Source organism: Antechinus flavipes, chromosome 3 (genome assembly GCF_016432865.1).
Source record: "Antechinus flavipes isolate AdamAnt ecotype Samford, QLD, Australia chromosome 3, AdamAnt_v2, whole genome shotgun sequence".
Classification (NCBI taxonomy): Eukaryota; Metazoa; Chordata; class Mammalia; order Dasyuromorphia; family Dasyuridae; genus Antechinus; species Antechinus flavipes.
Genome location: NC_067400.1, coordinates 203214346 through 203233994, shown reverse-complemented (window position 1 = coordinate 203233994; position 19649 = coordinate 203214346). Strand labels below are relative to the sequence as shown.

Sequence of the window (19649 nt, the reverse complement as noted above, 5' to 3'; positions counted from 1 at the left end):
AGGTACTACATGGCAGAATCAATATCCTAATAAGAATCCTTTAATTTAAATTCAGTGATCTTTCAAATTGCCTCCCAAAAGAAATAGATTTTCTTTATTAAACACTTAATATAATTTAACAAATTGTTGTTACCTAATACTTTTCCAGATGACAATTTTATATCTAGAAGTATCTTAAAAAGAGGTTATTGATATGGAACTATATCCTCTATTCTGATGAATAGAAAGTCTATTGCTCCACCATGTGGGTGGAGCAATTCCACCCACATATCCAGTTTGCCTGCCTATGACAACTACTAAATGGCAGGCTATTTGAAAAGAAGTTAAATGGAAACAGCAATATTATATGACTATCAAATGTGAATGACTTAACTGTTATCAGCAATATAATGATCTAAGACAATTCCAAACAACTTATAATGAAAAATGCTATCCACCTCCAGAGAAAGGACTGATGGAGTCTGAATACAAATCAAAGTATACAATTTTTTACTTTTTAAAATTTTTGGTGGTTTTTGTCTTTTAGTCTTTCTTTTTTTACAATATGACAATATGGAAGAGTTTTACATGACAGCACATATATAAACTGTATTAAATTGCTTACCATCTTAAGGAGGGGAAATATGAGGGGAAAGAAGGATAAAATTTGGAACTCAAAATTTTTTGATGAATGCTAAAATTTGTCTTTATACATAACTAGAAAAAATACAATAAAAATAATTATACAAAAAAAAAAAAAAAAGAAAGAAAGAAAGAAAAATGGGGGAAGCTTGGAGTCAGTAAGAAAGATTTGCAATTTCCTAACAGCCATATAGTCCCTTTTCTTTTTGCTATTCGATTCTTGGTCCAGTTCACTGTCCATCTGTATTGTCTACCTTATACATACTGTTGGATGAGCTCCCTATGGTTTCTATCCAAATGCATGACCTTGCTCATCCATTTGGTCTTTACTATTTGGATGCACAGCCCAAATTCTTTTGAGTGAGTATAAATATCTGTCAGGAGGTATCTTGGGGCTTAATTCTAGTAACACAATGTTATTTTCAAATAGGAATATCTGGAAGATGTAACCATCCACTGAAAATACAACCTGCATTCTGCCCTAAATTATTTACCTCACTGTGCAGAATACAGAGCTCCTGGCCAATATACATCTTCCTCAAATGATGTTTATTATTAGAGTCACTGAATAGGGTTATTTCTCTTTTATCCTTCAAGGAATTATGAATAATGCAAATATGGGAGATACCTTGCTAAAAAAGACCTTGTAAGCCTATCAACAAAACCCACAAAGGAATCTGATATTCATGACATCATTTTTGTATATGGTAAAGATGTGGTTCATTGCTGAATATCATTTAAGAAGACCTGCTTGCTCCTTAATGCTGCCCTCATTAAATAGTTAATTTTCCTATAAATTTTTAAATAAATGGGAGAGTAGCTATATACAGCAGTAGTTAATATTATTATTATCAAGGTCTAAGGTTTTTTCCACACCTTTGGTATCTTTTCTCCCATCAGAAAAATAATCTATTTGTCCTCCAATGCCCTCAGAAATGAATTTTCTCCAACTTGTTTTTCCTCTAATATATTTAGTCCATTCCAGTTGCTTTTCCTGTTTCTGCTCTAAGGCTATTCTTAGTTCTAAGACCATTTTTATCTCTTCAAAGCACACAAAGGGCTATGATCCAAGTATAACTGTTCAACTATTACTGGTAGAAAAAAGTTTCTTGAAATTTTGGGGCTTTGGGATTTTTTTGGCAAATCTTTTCTATCTTTCTTCTGTTTGTAATCCTTTTTTTCATTTTCATCCTTGAATACCCTTGAAATGATTTTGCATAGTTGGATATTTGCCAAGTTTTCCTAATCTTAACTTCTGTTTCTCTGTTTTATGAGATAATATTGATCATGATTGCCTGTCATCCTTTATAAAGACTTTACAGAAAGGTTTATATTCCAATCCTTTGTTTTCTTTGGCAATAATCTTTTCTACTTGGAATAAGTCAGAAATTTGCAAACTAAGGTGCTTTCTGAGCTATTTTTGGTAGTCTTATTGTGGAAATTAACCTACAATGGTTCAACTTCTAAATGAAATCATTATGTTTTCCCTGAAAATGAATGGCTTGGCTTTGGGTTCACTGCTTCACTCCTGGTTTGTTCCTTTGGTCTGAGTTTCCAGGGAAAGATGAGAATTACCTCTGCTCATGACATTTTGTTAACTTCATCATTAAAAAAAGAATATGAGAAATGCAAATGTGGTGATTAAGAGAAGTTGTTTGCAATAATATGAACTGATCTCTGCATGAATAACTGTGTTAATACTCTCACCCCATCGTACATTCTGAGTTTAAGACAATTGATATTTCTGTAGTGCTTTGCAGCTTAGAAAACACTTTACATACATGTGATAATTCACATCTGAACCTCACAACCACCATGTGAGGTAAATATTATGGCTACTATAATTCCCATTTTACAGATAAAGAAACAGAAGCTAAGATTCAGTTACTTGTCCCTAGTTACATAATTGTCTAAAGCATATTTTAAACCTTGGTTTTCCTTAGTATATATTCTGGCTCTATCCAACTATACCAACTAACTGTCTCAAATTATCCCTTGAGAAGATACTAATAATACCTAACATTTATATAGGTTAAAGCACTTTTCAAATATTATTTCATTTGATCTTTACAACAATCCTGGAAGGTAGGTGTTATTATTGTCTCCATTTTGCAGATGAAGAAACTGAGGTAGAAAACAATTAAGTGACTTGCTAAGGCTCCTACAGCTAATATTTGTCTAAGGCCACATTGGAACTCCAACATCCTGATCCCAAATCCAATGTTCTAATCACTGTTACACCTAGAGTCAATGATAGTGGTACAAATGATCATGACATGTATAATGTATATCAAACTGCTTGTCTTCCCAAGGAAGAAGGAAGGGAGAGAAGAATATAGTAGGGAGGTAGAATATGGAACTCTAAATTTAAAAAAAAAAAGTTAAAATTTTTTTTGTTTACATGAAAAAAATTTTTTTTGAAAAAAATCTCATCCTGGGCTTATATTCCAAAGAGATCTTAAAGGAGGGAAAGGGACCCACGTGTGCAAAAATGTTTATGGCAGATCTTTTTGTAGTGGCAAAAAAACTGGAAACTGAACGGATGCCCATAAATTGGAGAATAGCTGAATATATTATGGTATATAAGTGTTATGGAATATTATTGTTCTGTAAAAAAATGACCAGCAGGATGATTTCAGAGAGGCCTGGAGAGATCTAATGAACTGATGCTAAATGAAATGAGCAGAACCAGGAGATTATTCACAGCAAGACTATACAATGATCAATTCTGATGGACATGGCTCTCTTCAACAATAGAGATGATTCAAACCAATTCCTATTGTTCAGTGAAGAAGAGAGCCATTTACGCCCAGAGAGAGGACGGTGGGAACTGAGTATGGATCCAACATAGCATTCTCACTTTCTGTTGTTGTTTGCTTGCATTTTGTTTTCCTTCCAGTTTCTTTTTTTTTCCTTCCTTCTTGATCCAATTTTTCTTGTGCAGTAAGATAACTGTATAAATATGTATACATAAATTGGATTTAACATGTATTGGGACTACCTGCCATCTAGAGGAGGGAGTGGGGGAAATGAGGGGATAATTTGGAACAGAAGGCTTTGCAAGGGTCAATGTAAAAATTATCCATGCAAATGTTTTGTAAATAAAAAGCTTTAATTTAAAAAAAAAAAGAAAAAAGAATCTTCCTATCAAATGTTAGATCCAGTTTCTTAATGGTATAAACATTAAGTTCCTTTTTTCTTGACTAATTAAAATGTCTCAGTTTGTCAGCCATGTGCAGCACAAGTAGAAACAAAAAATTAAGTGTCTAGAAATATTAGCCTAAGATTATCTTACTGGAATTTATTATGCCTTTAAAATATCTCCAATTGACTATCTCTGAACTAACTAAAATGAATTAGCTAAGTTGTCATTTTGTAGGTATATGAAATGTTAGGTTTTCAGTTTAAATTAGCTTCCTATCTCCATTCTTCTATCTAAGCTTTTCAGTCACCGAGCAACAAAATTTTCTTTAGGCATTATTCAGAGGCTTCAGACACAGATGTATTTAGCTGAAGTTATCAGCTTCCCCTGTTCACAGTTTAAAGATATCAAACTGAACATACTGAATAATAGTGGAGAATCACCAGATCTCTACTCTTACAAAGTTATTCATCTCAAGGCCATAAAATCCTTTCTTTCAGGTTGAGTCACAAGATGGTTAAATTACTAAGAAACTCCACCAACTTAGATTCCAACTAAAATTGGTCCAGAACAAAGAATGAGAAAACACTATTCACTTCCTTTTATGGACTATGGTTATGGAATATGCTATACATTGTCAGAATTGGTGGGCACATTGATTAGCTTTGCTAAAAAATTTTTTTTTCTTTCTTTTTTATTCTTCATTGAATGGATGGGTCTCTCCTAAGGGAAGGGAGAAGGATATATTTGAAAATAAGATGATACAAAAACCAAAAGTTTGGTTTTTTAAAGATATAAATATATAATTCTCCCATCCCAGCTCATTTTAGTGGCACTAGTCACCAAAATTGTAACATTAATCTAGTATTCCAGATAAAGAAGAGCACACAGAGTGAAGAGTCCTCCCAAAATTCCTCATCTCAGAAACTTTCCCCACTCCCTCCCCTAGATAGCAGGTAGTCCAATACATGTTAAATATATTAAAATATATGTTAAATCCAATTTATGTATACATATTTATACAGTTATCTTACTGCACAAGAAAAATTGGATCAAGAGGGAAGAAAAAAAAGAAACTAGAAGAAAAACAAAATGCAAGCAAACAACAACAGAAAGAATGAGAATGCTATGTTGGATCCACACTCAGTTCCCACAGTCCTCTCTCTGGGTGTAAATGGCTTTCTTCTTCACTGAACAATTGGAATTGGTTTGAATCATATCTCATTGTTAAATAGCTCTTAGGCAAGACAGTCAATTATTCCTAAGTATTACATCCTCAAGGAAAAAACCCAGTAAAGTTCTTATTTAAACAACTTATTTAAACATATTGGGTAAAACTGTAGACTAAAGGAAATAAACTATTTAAAGCATTTTGTAAACCCTTTTTAAGGGTTTTCTAATTTTATATTATATATATTTATATGTTACATATAATTATATATAATTTTAAAATATAAAGATGATCTCTACATCCTATCAGTGCCGCCATGTATTATTGCCGTTATTGTCATTGTTTAGTGATTCAGTCATGTGTGAGTCACAGCACGCCAGGCCCTTGACCTGCAATTTAATTAATTAACTGATTGATTAGTTAATCGCATTTTAATCCTATCCACGCTGTTTTCTTAGCAAAGATTTTGGAGTGGTTTGCTATTTCCTTCTCCAGCTCATTTGACAGATGAAGAAACTGAGGCAAACAGGGTTAAGAGATTTGCCTAGGGTCACACAGTTAGTATCTGAAGTCAAATATGAACTCATAAAAATGAGTCTTCCTGACTCCAGGCCCAGCACGATCCCCTACCACCTAGAAGCCTCTTCTTTTGCTTAGGGCTTTCCTTAATCAAACAAAAAGGTCTGAGAAAGAAATCTCATTCATAAACTCCAGCACATTTATTGGGAATTACTTGCCTTGTGCAAGGCAGAATCTTTAAGCTGAGTTCTAGAGTAATTTGTTTGCCCTCTGCTTCTAGGATCTAGCAGACATCTGGAAGCAACTTATTTTCTGAGAAGTCATCCAAGGGCTTATGCAGAAATTGTTAGGTTTCCCCTACCTGTTGTGCAGAAAAGCCTCATACAGGTAGACAGCCCACCCATGGCCATATCATATCCATTTAAGGCTTTACATTTCTATATGACTTTGCACTTGCAAATTACAAGAGGACAGATTTTTTTATGAATTATTTCTCCAAACCAACTTATGAAGCAAGTTTGTTCTCTTATGTTATTTTACACAGGAGGATGTGAGACACGCAGGGAAAAAGCATTGTCAAAGAGCATGAGATCAAAGGCAGAGCCACATTAAAATTACCACTCTGCTGCTGAAGCCATTGTGTTTTTAGAAAACACTATCCTAGAGAATCTCAGTGTGATGCACAGCAGCTTAGGAGTCAGAGAACTAGATTGTCCTTTTAGCTCTGCTGTCTCTCTTAGTTTCCTCATCTGTGATATAGGAATAATACTTTCCCTTCCTATTCCAAGGATATTTTTATGAGGAAAGATTTTTTTAAAAAACAAAGTACTAAATAAAAATAAATTATAAAGATTATCTCTATATCCTAGATCAATTCTCAATTTCTTAAATGAGGAAGTGGCCTTATTCTGTGAAATCTACAACATATATTAGTTTCTTAAATGAAGAAATGGCTTGTTCGGCATAATCCATACCATATGAATCAGGCAATAGACAAAACATGTAAAACATATGATGACAGCAGTTAAAGAAGGTTAAACTATGATCCCCTTTTATTCATATATGTCTGAAATAAACACCACCTCTCTCCTGGGTTGTCATGGGGATAAAATGGCACAGTATTTGTTAAGTGCTTTATGTACCTTAAAGTGCTATATTAAAACTAGCTATTATAATCAAATATCTGGATATGATCCAGGGAATATGTAACTAGCTTCTGCTCAATCTCAACTCTTTTTAGGGGACATTTATAGGCCAAACTAAGTCTGGAATCAGGAAGACCTGAATTCAAACCCAACCTCAGACACTTAACTAATTGTGTTAGACTAGGCAAGTCACATAACCCATTTGCCTCAGTTTCCTCCACTGTAGAATGAGGATAATTATTGCTATTGCACCTACCTCCCAGGGTTATTGTGAGGATTATATAAGATATTTGTAAAAAAAAAAAAAAGCACTTAGCACAGTATCTAGCATAGCTGGCAGTACTTAGATTCTTATTCCTACTGCCCCTTTCCCAAACAGTATAAAATAAACAAAAAAGATGAAATAAAGAGCCTTACACTGAGGAATAAATTTGATTTCAATGGCACCACTGAAGCTTCCTGGAATAAGACATAACGTCCCTAAATAAGATAAGCTCCCTGAAGCCAGGGGCTATTTTCTTTGTATTTTTGTCTTTGTATTCCAAGTTCCCAGCAGAGGTCATACAATAAATGCTTATTATATGAGATTAGAATATGGCTCTGAAAGGACTTACTCAAAAGAAACAAAATAGGTAAAAATGAGTGAGGTAAAAAGGCAGCATTTTATATTTAAAAGATATATTCATGTGAAGAAAAGCATTTTGGTGAAGATCAATAGAGTTAGAGACAGAAGTAATATTATAATCAGAGTATATACCACAGACCACTTGGGTAAAAGGAGGATAAAGAGCACAAACGTGACTCATGGTACATTAGTGAAAGAAGACCTCAGCTGTCTGATATCTGCTCATGTTCTCATGCTTTTAAAAGCAGTGCATTTAATAATTTCTTTACCTATTTTTATGATAATCTTCTTTCAAAAACCAACAAGAGAAAACTTTATTTTTGATCTGATTTCTATACTCACAGGCAAGAACTGATTGTTGGAGTGGATGAAGAAAGTGACCACTTTCTCAAATTTTTGATAGAAAATAAGAAATCTGGGAATAATTTGACATGATCCTTAAGTTTTAGGAAAGCAAATTTCAAACACTTCAGAAGACACAAAAACTCTCATGAATGAAAATTCTACCAAAGAATTCCAATCCAGGACTCTTAAGAATGAAATTTTAAGGACAAAGAAACAATTTTGATGTAAAAGGAGAGTTGTCTAAAAAGACTACAATGAATACACAGAAAATGTCAGGCAACTTAGATTATAAATTGTTACCTACAGGAGATCAAAGCAAGGACAGATAGTAGAAGATGGCATGTCTGGTATTATCACAACTAACATTTAAATAGCATTTTAAAGGTTGTGAATCACTTCATCCTCACAAATTCTCTGACATAAGTGACATCATATATCATATATTGTATTGTTATATTATTAGAGAACAATTGCTATTAATAACATGTTTATGTAGCAAATATTATTTACATAAATTATAAACTATATAATTAATATGCTATTAATTACATATGTATGTGAACATATAATTTATATTTTATATATATACATAAACATATTTTTGTTATATCTATTGTGAATGTATTATATGCATGGGAATATTAAACCTCAGTATTTGATGAATCTGAGAGTCTGGTGAAGAAAACTACAGATAATAAATGGATTAGGACTTTTTAAAAAGTAATTAATAGAGTAAAGAGGAGATTCAAAGAAGGGGTAGAACTATTATTTGAAATAGATACAAATGGATAAGATGGATATAATGATGTCATGTCAAATGGTTACAGAAGAAAGGTAAAACTCATTTTGCTTCTCTTTTTCTTGCCCAAAGTGGGAAATAGAAAAGACAAATTCCTTTCTATGGCGTTTATACTCATAATTACTCAATTCTCAATACTATATCAGTTAATCCTCATAATAATGAATAATGGCATGCTTATCCAATTTGTAAATGATACTAATTTGAGAGAGACCACTAACACTTTAGATTGCAGAATCAAGATTCAAAAAGATCCTGAAAAGCTATAACACCAGACAAAATTTAATTAGTTGAATCTTAATAGGAGTAAATTCACTTGGCTTTAAAAATTGCAAGCATAAGGAGACATGACCAGACAACAGTTCATTTAAAAAAGGATCTGAGGATTTTAGTAGGTTACAAGTTTTAATATGAATGACTAGCATAATAAAATTGAATTAATATAGGTCTATCCTGAAAGAACAAGAATATGGTAATTCTGTTGTGCTCTGCTTTAGTAAGAATACCTGCAAAACCTTGTGCTTAACTATGGACATCATATTTTAGAAAGGATATTGACAAGCAAGAAAGTATTCTCAGATGGGAGACAGGGACAATGATGATCCTAAATTCATAACATATGAGGAGCAATTGAAAGAATTCATAATGTTTAACCTAGAGACCATTCCAGGAAGATATGATAGCTGTCTTCAAATATGTGAATTGCCACATGGAAGGAGGGTGAGATATTTGATCCCAGAGAGGAGAATTAAGAGCAAAAGGTTAAATTCAGATCTGATGTCAGTAAAAACAAAAAAACAAACCAAAAAAAAAATCCTAACCAGTAGAGCTACCTAAATATGAATGAGCTGTGCTGCCTCAGGAGGTAATGGGCTCACTTTCAAGCAAAGGTTTCATAAATACTGGATGACTATGTTATTAAAAAAAATTCTATTTCAGGTCTTAGACTAGGGATCCCACTCAGCATCCTCCCAGTTCAGAAATTCTGTGATGCTATGAGCACTTCCATTCATATCTCTTAGTCAATGTCTTAGCTACTTCTTTTTCCTTTTCTTTCCTTCTTTTTTTTTTTTTTTTTTTTTTTTTTGGCTAAGGCAATTGGGGTTAAGTGACTTTTCCAGGGTCACACAGCCAGCAAGTGTTAAGTGTCTGAGGCCAGATTTGAACTCAGGTCCCCCTGACTTCAGGGCTGGTGCTATCCACTGCACCACCCAGCTGTCCCTATGCTAGCTATTTAAGCAATCCTAAGTGAGCTAAAAGTTGCATTCCTTTGTAAGCAGAGAGATGATTTAATGCTGATACAGCATTTTCAAAGAAAAAAGGGATAGAATATCATAGAACAGATAGATAGAACACATGCCCATAAAAGAATGATTTAGAGACTGGCCCTTTCTTCCCTCTCCTTTTTAAATTATGACAAATAAGAGCCAAATGTTTTTCTTTTACACTGTTGCAAAATCGTTGTGTACATCACTTTCTTGGCTCTGCCCACTTCACTTTGCATCAGTTCCTATGTCTTCTTATGGTTTTCTGTATTAATCATATTCTCACAGCCCAATAATCGATCATATTCAGCTAATTAGATTTTGCCCACTGTTATAGCCTGTCAGGATCTTTTTGAATTCTGACTCTAGAATTCAAAATGTTAGTGGTCCCTCCCAGGTTGATATCATTTGCAAATTGGATAAGCATGTCATTATTTATTATTATAGGTATCAACTCCCTATTTGTCTTTCCCAGGCCCAAAATCAATTCTTTTGGCAAGGAAAATAGAAGCAAAGTGAGTTCTACCTGCTCTCTGCTCCCATTTGTCATCAAGTGCCACAACTTATTAGTCACTTCCCAATCTATGGGAATATACTTGATGTCTAATTCTTGGTGACCATAAAAAAGTGACACTACAAATATTTGGGAGCCTTTATTTTTATCAATGACCTCCTTGAGAAACCAGCAGTGAATCTCTGGGTCAAACAGCATGGACATTTTAGTCTCTTCATCTGCATATTGCTTTCCAAAATGACTGTACTTATTTACAGTTCCACAACCAATGCAATAATGTTCTTGTTTTTCTACAACCTTCCAGTGCTGACTATTTCCAATTTTTGTCATTTTGAAGAAAATAACTTCATAATGATCAATCTGTTAGAAGTTATGAATACCATGGTAGTAACATTTCAAGGACCTATCATTTTAACATAGACTATAATCCATCTGCTACTAACTAGATATATCTCAATGTTTATTTAGCAAATATTTATTATGTAATATTATATATATAAGGCACCCCACCAGAACTACACACACACACACACTTTTAAAAGATGAGTTGCGGAGCCTCTTCATATTTAATCAGGCTGGTTCTCAAATAAACACACAGTCTATTCAAGTTTGTATTTCATCTTGTGAAAATCTGACAGAACTTGTGTTCTAGTCATAACCTTCAAGAATATAATCACCCTCTTTATTTTTTTTTTTTTTGCAATATGGCTAATATGGATATATAAATATAAATATACATATACATATTACCATCTCTTTGCCATAATGAGGCTTTAAAGGAGACCTTTAATTTGTTAATATTAGTATATTCTACTAAAGAAAAATTTAAGTCTTTCTTTACTTCTCTATATGTACTTAGTTACACAGGAAAGCTCTAGAAATGAAATAGCAATTGTATCACTGTTGCAAACACTAAACAAATTACCTTGGGGACAATTTGCAGCCTTGTTGCAGGTAAGCACTAAGTGTACCAGTTGCTGCAAGCAATAGACCCAAGTATGGAGGAGAAGGTTTCATTGGTCTAGAAGAAAATTCAGGATGGAACTGGACAGCCACAAAATAAGGATGATCTGAAACGAAGAGAGTAGAATACATTTAAGGCCCAGCAAATGTTTAAATTAAAGTTTTTACCCTCCAGCAAGAAAACAACCAGCATTTTATATAATATATTTTAGAAAAACCATTTGTCTAGTTAGTATTTCAAGTGATGAAACAGCACACAAAACCAAGGAACTAAAGTGTCAAAAACAAAGTAGAAGTGCTGCAGTGTGTTGGATGTAAGCCAAAAAAGAAAAAAAAAAAAAAAAAAAAGGCAGGACTCTGTTTTCTCATTTTTCAGAACTTTATGGTTTGACTTACCACCACCATTTCCACTATATTGTCATGGCCTTCAGACCATGGCCAGATCATTCCTAATACTAAAGAACCCTTTAAGGCATTTAGTAAAATTAAATTTCTTGACCAGTTCCTAACTTTGAGACAAGATTTGAGTTAATCCAATATGGCACTGAACTTAATGGACTTAATTAAATTCTGACTGAACCAAGAACATAGTAAGGTGATAGCTGATTTTGTTTCCTTCCCTTCAAGTGTCTTAAGGATCATCACAATAAGTTGGACTCAACTCTTATACAATACTCCAATTCCATAACCTTCAGACTCTACAACCTAAGTGGGGATTCTTCAGTTTTCTCATTTGGAGTGAGTACTCTGTCATGAAAAACACAATCCATCCATTCCTTATCATCCTGTGTAACTCTAATTCACAATATTCTGTATAGTCTCCACAAAGAAATTTCCCAACGTAATAGATTTTTTTCAGGAGATACCAGTAGAGTTCTCTGCCTACTCTTTTAAGTAGCTTTCATCACTCTCTTATTTATATATCATGATTAGCAAATATTTATTCTTAAAGTTTTTTTTTTTAATCTCTTATTTCAGTCTTAATACTATCTCAGTTTTTATAACTGTGATTATTTGGGTAAGGTATGATAGATAGCACAGTAGACAAATTATTGCATTAGAATCAGGAAGACCTGTTTTTAAATTCTATCTCCGACAATCACCAGCCGGATAAATGTAGTCACTTCACTTCTTAACCTCAGTTTCCTCAATTGTAAAATGGGGGGTGATATTTGGAGTACATACTTCAAAATTATTGAAAAACTCAGACAAAATCACATATTTAGAACATTTTGAAACTTTCACAATAATCATTATTATAGAGTTTTATACAGCTGTGGGTTTTTTGTCTTTAATGGAATTTTTTTTTCCTAGAAAGAAACCTATCTTCCAAGTAGAGAAAATGAATGCCCTGCTATAAAAGATTTAAAGTAAAACACTACCTCTCTTCCATCACCTTGCTTCTCCCTTTTAAAAGAATCTTAATTTTTAACTTATTTTTTGTTACATTTTAAGTTCTGAATTGTCTTTCTCCCTCCTCACCCCACACTAGAGAAGGATTCTATTTAGGACATGATGACTTTGATATGCCCATAGGATATCCCATCTGAGTGATTGTTTGTGATTAAAAAAAAAACTTGCATTCAAAAAATGATTGCATTTCCACATGTAGGCATAAACTCACAAGCATGTATATATAGGCACATATACACCTACATCTACATAGGCATATGTATATATATATATATATATATGTGTTTGCCCATTTTATTCCTGTGTGCATTGTATACGTGAATATATGAAAGTATATGTGTGTTCATGCAATATGTACATATATATGTGAGTCACATGAAAAGAGATCATAACTAAACCCATCAGGGCTGCTAAGCAAGTAAAAGTGTGGAAAAGGGAAAAAAGGCAAAGAAGTAGGAGACTACAGGGATAAAATAAATAAAAGTATATTTTCAGATAAGGCCATATGTTGATTCAGACTGTATTTATTTGTCTACTGGGAGATAGGGGTACGAGACATAGTAATCACTTAATCAATGCTTATTGGCTGATTGACAAATGTTGATGACATTTATCCTAAAAGTAAGGTTCAAGAGAAGCCATGTGATGGAGGAGAAACAGCGCCAGCTTTAGAGTTTCTAAACACTAGAAAGATCTAGATTATGCTCCTACCTCTAACAAATACTGGCTACGTGACCCTTAGCAAGTTATTTAACTTCTTAGTACTCCCAGAAGTTCTCCAAGACTATAAACTACAAGCCAGTTGCTAATTTGCATTGTAAGAGGACCTTTCGTTACCAATGAACTCCCTACATAAATAAAATCCCAGGTCTGGATAAACCAAAAATAATTTGTGTATCTCTTAAAAGATTTACAAAGCATTTTTTCATGTATTATTTTTGATAATTAATATCATCAAATTATCTCAATTGATCCTCAAAACAACCCTTGAAAGCCTTATCATAGGTGAAATTATCAAATAAAATTGATCTAAAGCTATAGAAAAAACTAAATGTTCTATGATGGAATTCTTTTTTTAAGATTCATTTTCTTTACTGCTTGCTACTTTTTAAAAACTTTTTAAATTCTTTTTTTAAAGTTCTAAATTCTCTTCCTCTCCTCAGTCCCTTCTCCCACCTTTGAGCAGGCAAGCAGTATAATGTCCATTATACATGTGAAGTCATGCAAAACATATATTTGCAAAAAAAGGAAGAAAAAGAAAAAAGCAGAAAGCAGGAAGGAAGAGGAGGGAGAGAGTGAAAGGGAAGAAGAAAAAAAAGAAGAGAGGAAGGAGAAGGAGGGAAGGAAGAAAGGAGGAAATGAGGAAAGGAAGAAAAAGGAAGGAAAAGGAAGGAGGAGGGAGAGAGGTAAAAGGAAGGAAAAGGTCAGTATGCGGACAATTTAGCACAGATTAATTATCCCATAACAGCATATGAGCAAATTGCTGCTGCTGCAATCAAAGCATAGGGCTCCCTCCCAAGAAAAGGTGGAGGTGAAATCTTCACAAAAATAGAGCAAGGTCCCAATGAACCTTTTGCTGATTTTGTGGGACATCTGCAGTTATCCCAAGAACAATTGGAGAAACTGTAGCTACAAGAATTATGATAAGACAAATGGCTAAGGAAAATGCCAATCAGGTTTGTAGAAGAACTATATGGGGACTACACAAAGATGCTCCTTTAGAGGAGATCATAAGACACTGTGCCACAGTGGATACAAATGCTTATTATACCCAGGCTATGATGAACATGGGAAGACAGGGTCGCTCTTGGCAAGGCATTTCTAGAGAAACTCGGCAATGCTTTCAGTATGGAAAGGTTGGACATCTGGAAGTTCAATGTAGGTATAGAGATAGTATGAGAAGACAGGGTGAGAGAAGACCTAAAACTCCAAAATGCAACCAAGGTTTTCACTAGGGCTCAGAATGTAGATTGACTCAGAGAAATGAGAGATGACACCCACCTCCAAGACATCAAACAAAAAACAGATGGGGTATGATGGCAGTCAAGGTTACACCCAGAGAGTCTTTAGAAGTTCAGGACTCTGGTATGATCAATCAGCAGAGAAGCAATCAAATAGCAGAAAGGGATTACATGATCAATCAGCCAAAAAGCAATCATATGGGGAAAAAGGCATTACAATTGGGGAGAATACAGGCTTTCTAACCCAACAGAAGGGCAGTGTCCAGTACAAGCAGCTCCAATGTAATTACTAGGTGATGAGGAAAGATTTACAAAGTGGTAAATAGAAGGGACTAGATAGGTTAATTGCTTGGGAGAAAGGGTTTGCTTGTATTTCTATAGATGGAGAAGGAATCATGAGTGCCAATGAGCCGTATTTGCCTTGTCCATTGGAGAGAGACAGAAAAAAGAGAAAAACCTCAAAATAAAAGAGACCTAAGAAACATCTGACACTGAAAAGGCGTGGCTGATAATGAGACTGTTGCAAAACTTCAAAACCAGCAGGAATCATTGGATTCTCTGAGACATGATAAGACTAATGCAGGACTTCAAAACTTGCAGGAATCATTGGATTCCTGGCACATGAAGTAATGGACAATAGATTCCTTTTGGACTATATCTAGGACTTATGGATATGTATAATTCCTTGTGTTGATTTATATTATTTGTCACTACTAGCTTATGTTATTATTTGCTTGTGTAATTTATGTAATTATGTGTAATGCCTCCCATGTTGATGAATTTATGTATACCTATTTAAAGTGAGACCTTTTAGAAACCCACTAATCTGGTCTGATTTCCCATTTCTCTTTGGTGTTTTCATCTCACTTCCTAAGACATCAGGGAGAGTGTGATTACCTCCTTTTATAGGTTTTCACCCCTTTTTTAAGGAATCAGGGAAGGCATGATCACCTCCTTTTTGGGGGTCTCACCTTCTTGAGAAGTCAGGGAGAGTGACCACCCTATGTTCTAAAACAAAAGAAAGTGGGAGAAAAATGTAATGTTCTCTGGTTTGGTTTTTCTGGAGGGTCTCTGGAGGTTTTTGGGGCAGCCTTCTTTTCAGTTCAGTAATCACCACACAAGTAGCCAGGGGTTAAAATCCAAATCCTTTATTTTTTCTTTCAAAGTCTTGTCTCCTTTCTGGGGCCTGGATAGCTTTCTCTACCCTCTGAATCTCTCCAAACTGTATCCTGGCTAAAGCTCCTAGCTTATATGCTCTACAGTGAGATAAACAAATCATTATATCACTAGGAAACCACTATTTGTTGTAAGATTAAATCTATCATACTGAACCATGCTAAACTAGATAACCATTGTCTCTATCAATTCCAATGATTTAGCACCTTATAAGAATCCTTTGTTTCAAGTTTAGAGTTCTGGCCCATAACAGGAAGGAAAAAAAGTCAAGTGGGAAAAAATGCTTCAATTTCATTCAGAGTTCATATGTTCTTTCTCTGAGATGGATAGTATTTTTCAACATGAGTCCTTTGGAATTGTCTTGGATCTTGGCTCTTGATCACAATAGCTAAGTCTTTCACAGTTGATCTTCATTAAAACATTGCTGTTAACTGTATACAATATTCTCTTGGTTTAGGAAAGTTTCTTAATTTTTTCTGGCATGAATCCCTTTGGCAGTCGGTCTATGAACTCTTTTTCATATTAACATTTTAAAATACATAAATTGAAATACTGTCCAAAGATTACAAAAAGAAGCCAATTATTTTGTAATCACTGTCAGAGTGTGTGTGTCTGTGTGTGTGTGTGTGTGTGTGTGTATTTTAAAGTGCATGAAAATCAAGTTAAAAACCTGGCAGACAGTGGTAAGACAATGGCAAATAATAGGTAAAGGTAAAAGAAAGAATCTGTGCAACAGGAAGGGGAGTTAGCTTTCACTGAAGCATTTTGATATATAATGTTGTTGACAGTGTAATCAGAAAAACTGAAAAGACTAGTTGGAATGAGAATGAGTGTTTAGAGAAAACAAAAATTTAACATAGCTGGTTAAGTGTCAAGAGTCTGAGGCCACATTTGGACTTAGGTCCTCCTGATTCTAGGGTTGGTGCTGTATCACCTAGTTATGCTAGAAAAATTTTAAACATCAAATTTCTACCACTACAGGACAGCAGCATCTGTCTGATTAGCAGATGAGAAAGCAGAATTGATACAAAGAAGGGGGGGGGGGGGGAATAAGTATTTATTAAGTACCCACTGTGTACTTTATAAATCTGATTGTACACATTTGATTTGATCAACAATCCTGGGAAGTAGGCGCTAATATCATCCCTATTTTACAGAAGAGAAAACTGGGGTAGATAGAGATTAAGTGATTTGCTCAGGATAAAATAACTAATAAGTATCTAAGACCATATTTTTAAATTGTGTCTTCCTGACTACAGACATAACACTCTAATCACTCTGCCACCTAGATGCCTCTAAATTACAGAAATTTCACAGCTTCATCCAAAATACTCCCTAAAGAAATATCAATTAGCCAGCCAATAAATACGTATTAAATCAATACAATATGCCAGGAACTATGCTAAGTGCTACAATACAAAGAAAAGCAAAAGATAGTTCCTATTCTTGGAAGGTTAACATGCAAACCACTATATACAAAGAAGTTAGACATGAAATAAATTGGAAGTAATCAATGGTGGAAAAAGATAGTTCCTATTCTCGAAAGGTTCACATGCAAATAGCTATGTACAAAAAAGCTAGACATGGTATAAGTTGGAAATAATGAACAGGGGGAAGAAGAAGACTTGTGAGAGAAGACAGGATTTTAGTTGGGACTAAGGAAGCCAGAGAAGCCAGAAGGCAAAAATGAAGAAGAAAAGTATTCTAAGCATGAGGGACAGCCAGAGGAAATGCCCAAAACTGAGAGGTGGAGTGCCTTGCTCTTGAAACAGTCAGGAGGCCAGTGTTACTGAATCAAACAGTAAGTGCTGAAGAATAAGATGTAAGAAACCTGGAAAGGTAGGAGAGAGCTTGGTTATGAAGGGCTTTGAACATCAGAGCATTAAGTATTTTATTCTGAAAGGAATAGCTTAAATTTTCTAAATTTTCTTCCCAAACACTAACATGCTAGGTTTCTTTTAAATATTTTTGACAAATTCATCCAGTCTTTTAAAATAGGGACACCCACTGAGGAGTAAGTCCAGGGATTTCATTCAGTAAGTGTGTCACATCCAATACAGAACAACTTCAATCTGGCAGCAGAGGGTTCAGTGAAGAAAGAAAAAGTTTCCAGTACCTGCAGTATGTGAAGTGATGAGTTGATGAAGCTGCACGTAGTCCCTACATGTGTACCTTTGTACTATTCGGCCAGTCTTCCCACAAGCATTGTGTTTGTAGAAGAGGACAGCCCAGATTTATGGAAGAATTGCTTTATAGTTCTTGTTTTCACTACATCCTTGTAACGTACCGTATAGGGAATTGAACTGGCATTGTTGTTATTTAGGGTAAATATTCATATGGGGTCAGAACTTACATGAACTGATGCTAAGTGAAATGAGCAGAACCAGGAGATCATTATACACTTCGACAATGATATTGTATGAGGATGTTTTCTGATGGAAGTGGATTTCTTTGACAAAGAGACCTAACTGAGTTTCAAATGATAAATGATGGACAGAAGCAGCTACACCCAAAGAAAGAACACTGGGAAACGAATGGGAACTATTTGCATTTTTGTTTTTCTTCCCGGGTTATTTTTACCTTCTGAATCCAATTCTCCCTGTGCAACAAGAAAACTGTTCAGTTCTGCAAACATATATTGTATCTAGGATATACTGTAACATATCTAACATATGTAGGACTGCTTGCCATCTAGGGGAGGGGGTGGAGGGAGAGGAAAAATCGGAACAGAAATGAGTGCAAGGGATAATATTGTAAAAAAAATTACCCTGGCATGGATTCGGTCAATATAAAGTTATTATTAAATAAAATTAAAAAATAAAAAAAACATATGGGGTCAGAAGAAGCAGCACAAAAAGCAATACTGTCAGGGGGCAGCTAGTGAATAGAGCACTGGTCCTGGAGTCGGGAACACCTGAGTTCAAATCCTCTCTTAGATGCTTAAGAGCTATGTGACTTTCAAAAAGCTGCTTAATTTCTGTCATCTACACCCACAGAGAGATCTGTGGGAACAGAGAGTGAAACACAACATAGCATTCTCACTCTCTCTGTTTTTATTTGCTTGCATTTTGTTTTCTTTTTCTTACTTTTTGATCTGGTTTTTCTTATGCAGCAAGCTAACTGTATAAATATGTACACATATATTGGATATTTTAACATAATTAACATGTATTGGACTATTGCCAGATAGGACAGGGCTTGGGGGGAAGGAAGGGAAAATTTGGAACAAAAGGTTTTGCAAGGTTCAATGTTGGAAAAATTATCCATGCATATGTTTTGTAAATAAAAAGCTTTAATTTAAAAAAAAAAAAAAGTTGCTTAATCTCTCAGTGCTATAGGCAATATGTTTCAGGCCGAGCCAAGATGATGTATTAGGGACAGCCACTCAACTGAACTCTCACAACATTCCTCTCCAAATAATTTTAATACATAATATATATTTATGTATATTTAATACAAAAAATAATTTTAAAACAACTCTTCAAAGCAAAGTCAGGGTAGAATTTTTTTCCAATCCAAAAAACTTGAGAGGTAGACAAGTGAAGTCTATAAAACTAGGGTGGAGGTCCAGTAGAAATCTATCTGGAGCCCAAATATGTCAACATGGCATTAACTGTGGATGCAGCAGCTGAGAAAGCTCTCAGCCCAGAGACTGGAAAAGGGTCAAATGACTGATCATAAAGAGACTGCAGGGGGTCCTTTGTAAGCACTGGGGATCCTATTGGCAACTCCACTGCCCATCATAAGTAGTTCTGTGTCACAATTTCAGGGACAGTGGTTAATCATAAGGGAGCACGGACCCTAGTCATGCAAAGGAATACTAGCATGTGAAACTGCCCAGACTAGGAAAGCAGTGATTACATCTCTCCCTAGAATTACACCACCTTGAAAGCACCCAAAACTGTCAGACTCCCCACTAGCTCTGAAAATAGCATATAAACAAAAAAACTAAAGTTTGGGATGGTGCTGCCCCTCTTTAACATAAAGTTC

At 34.6% G+C, this 19649-nt stretch overlaps 1 protein-coding gene across 7 annotated transcripts in view; it reads right to left on the bottom strand.

Annotated features, from left to right (window-relative positions):
- CTPS2 (CTP synthase 2) overlaps positions 1-19649 on the bottom strand; it is a 148406-nt gene that overhangs the window by 12252 nt on the left and 116505 nt on the right. For 6 of the 7 annotated variants that reach the window (XM_051984446.1, XM_051984443.1, XM_051984447.1 and 3 more), the window contains one exon: positions 11072-11216. In XM_051984446.1, the coding sequence (XP_051840406.1) occupies positions 11072-11216 (145 nt within the window). Of the gene's footprint in view, positions 1-11071; positions 11217-19649 lie in introns of those variants that run through there. The other variant, XM_051984449.1, reaches the window with a different exon arrangement.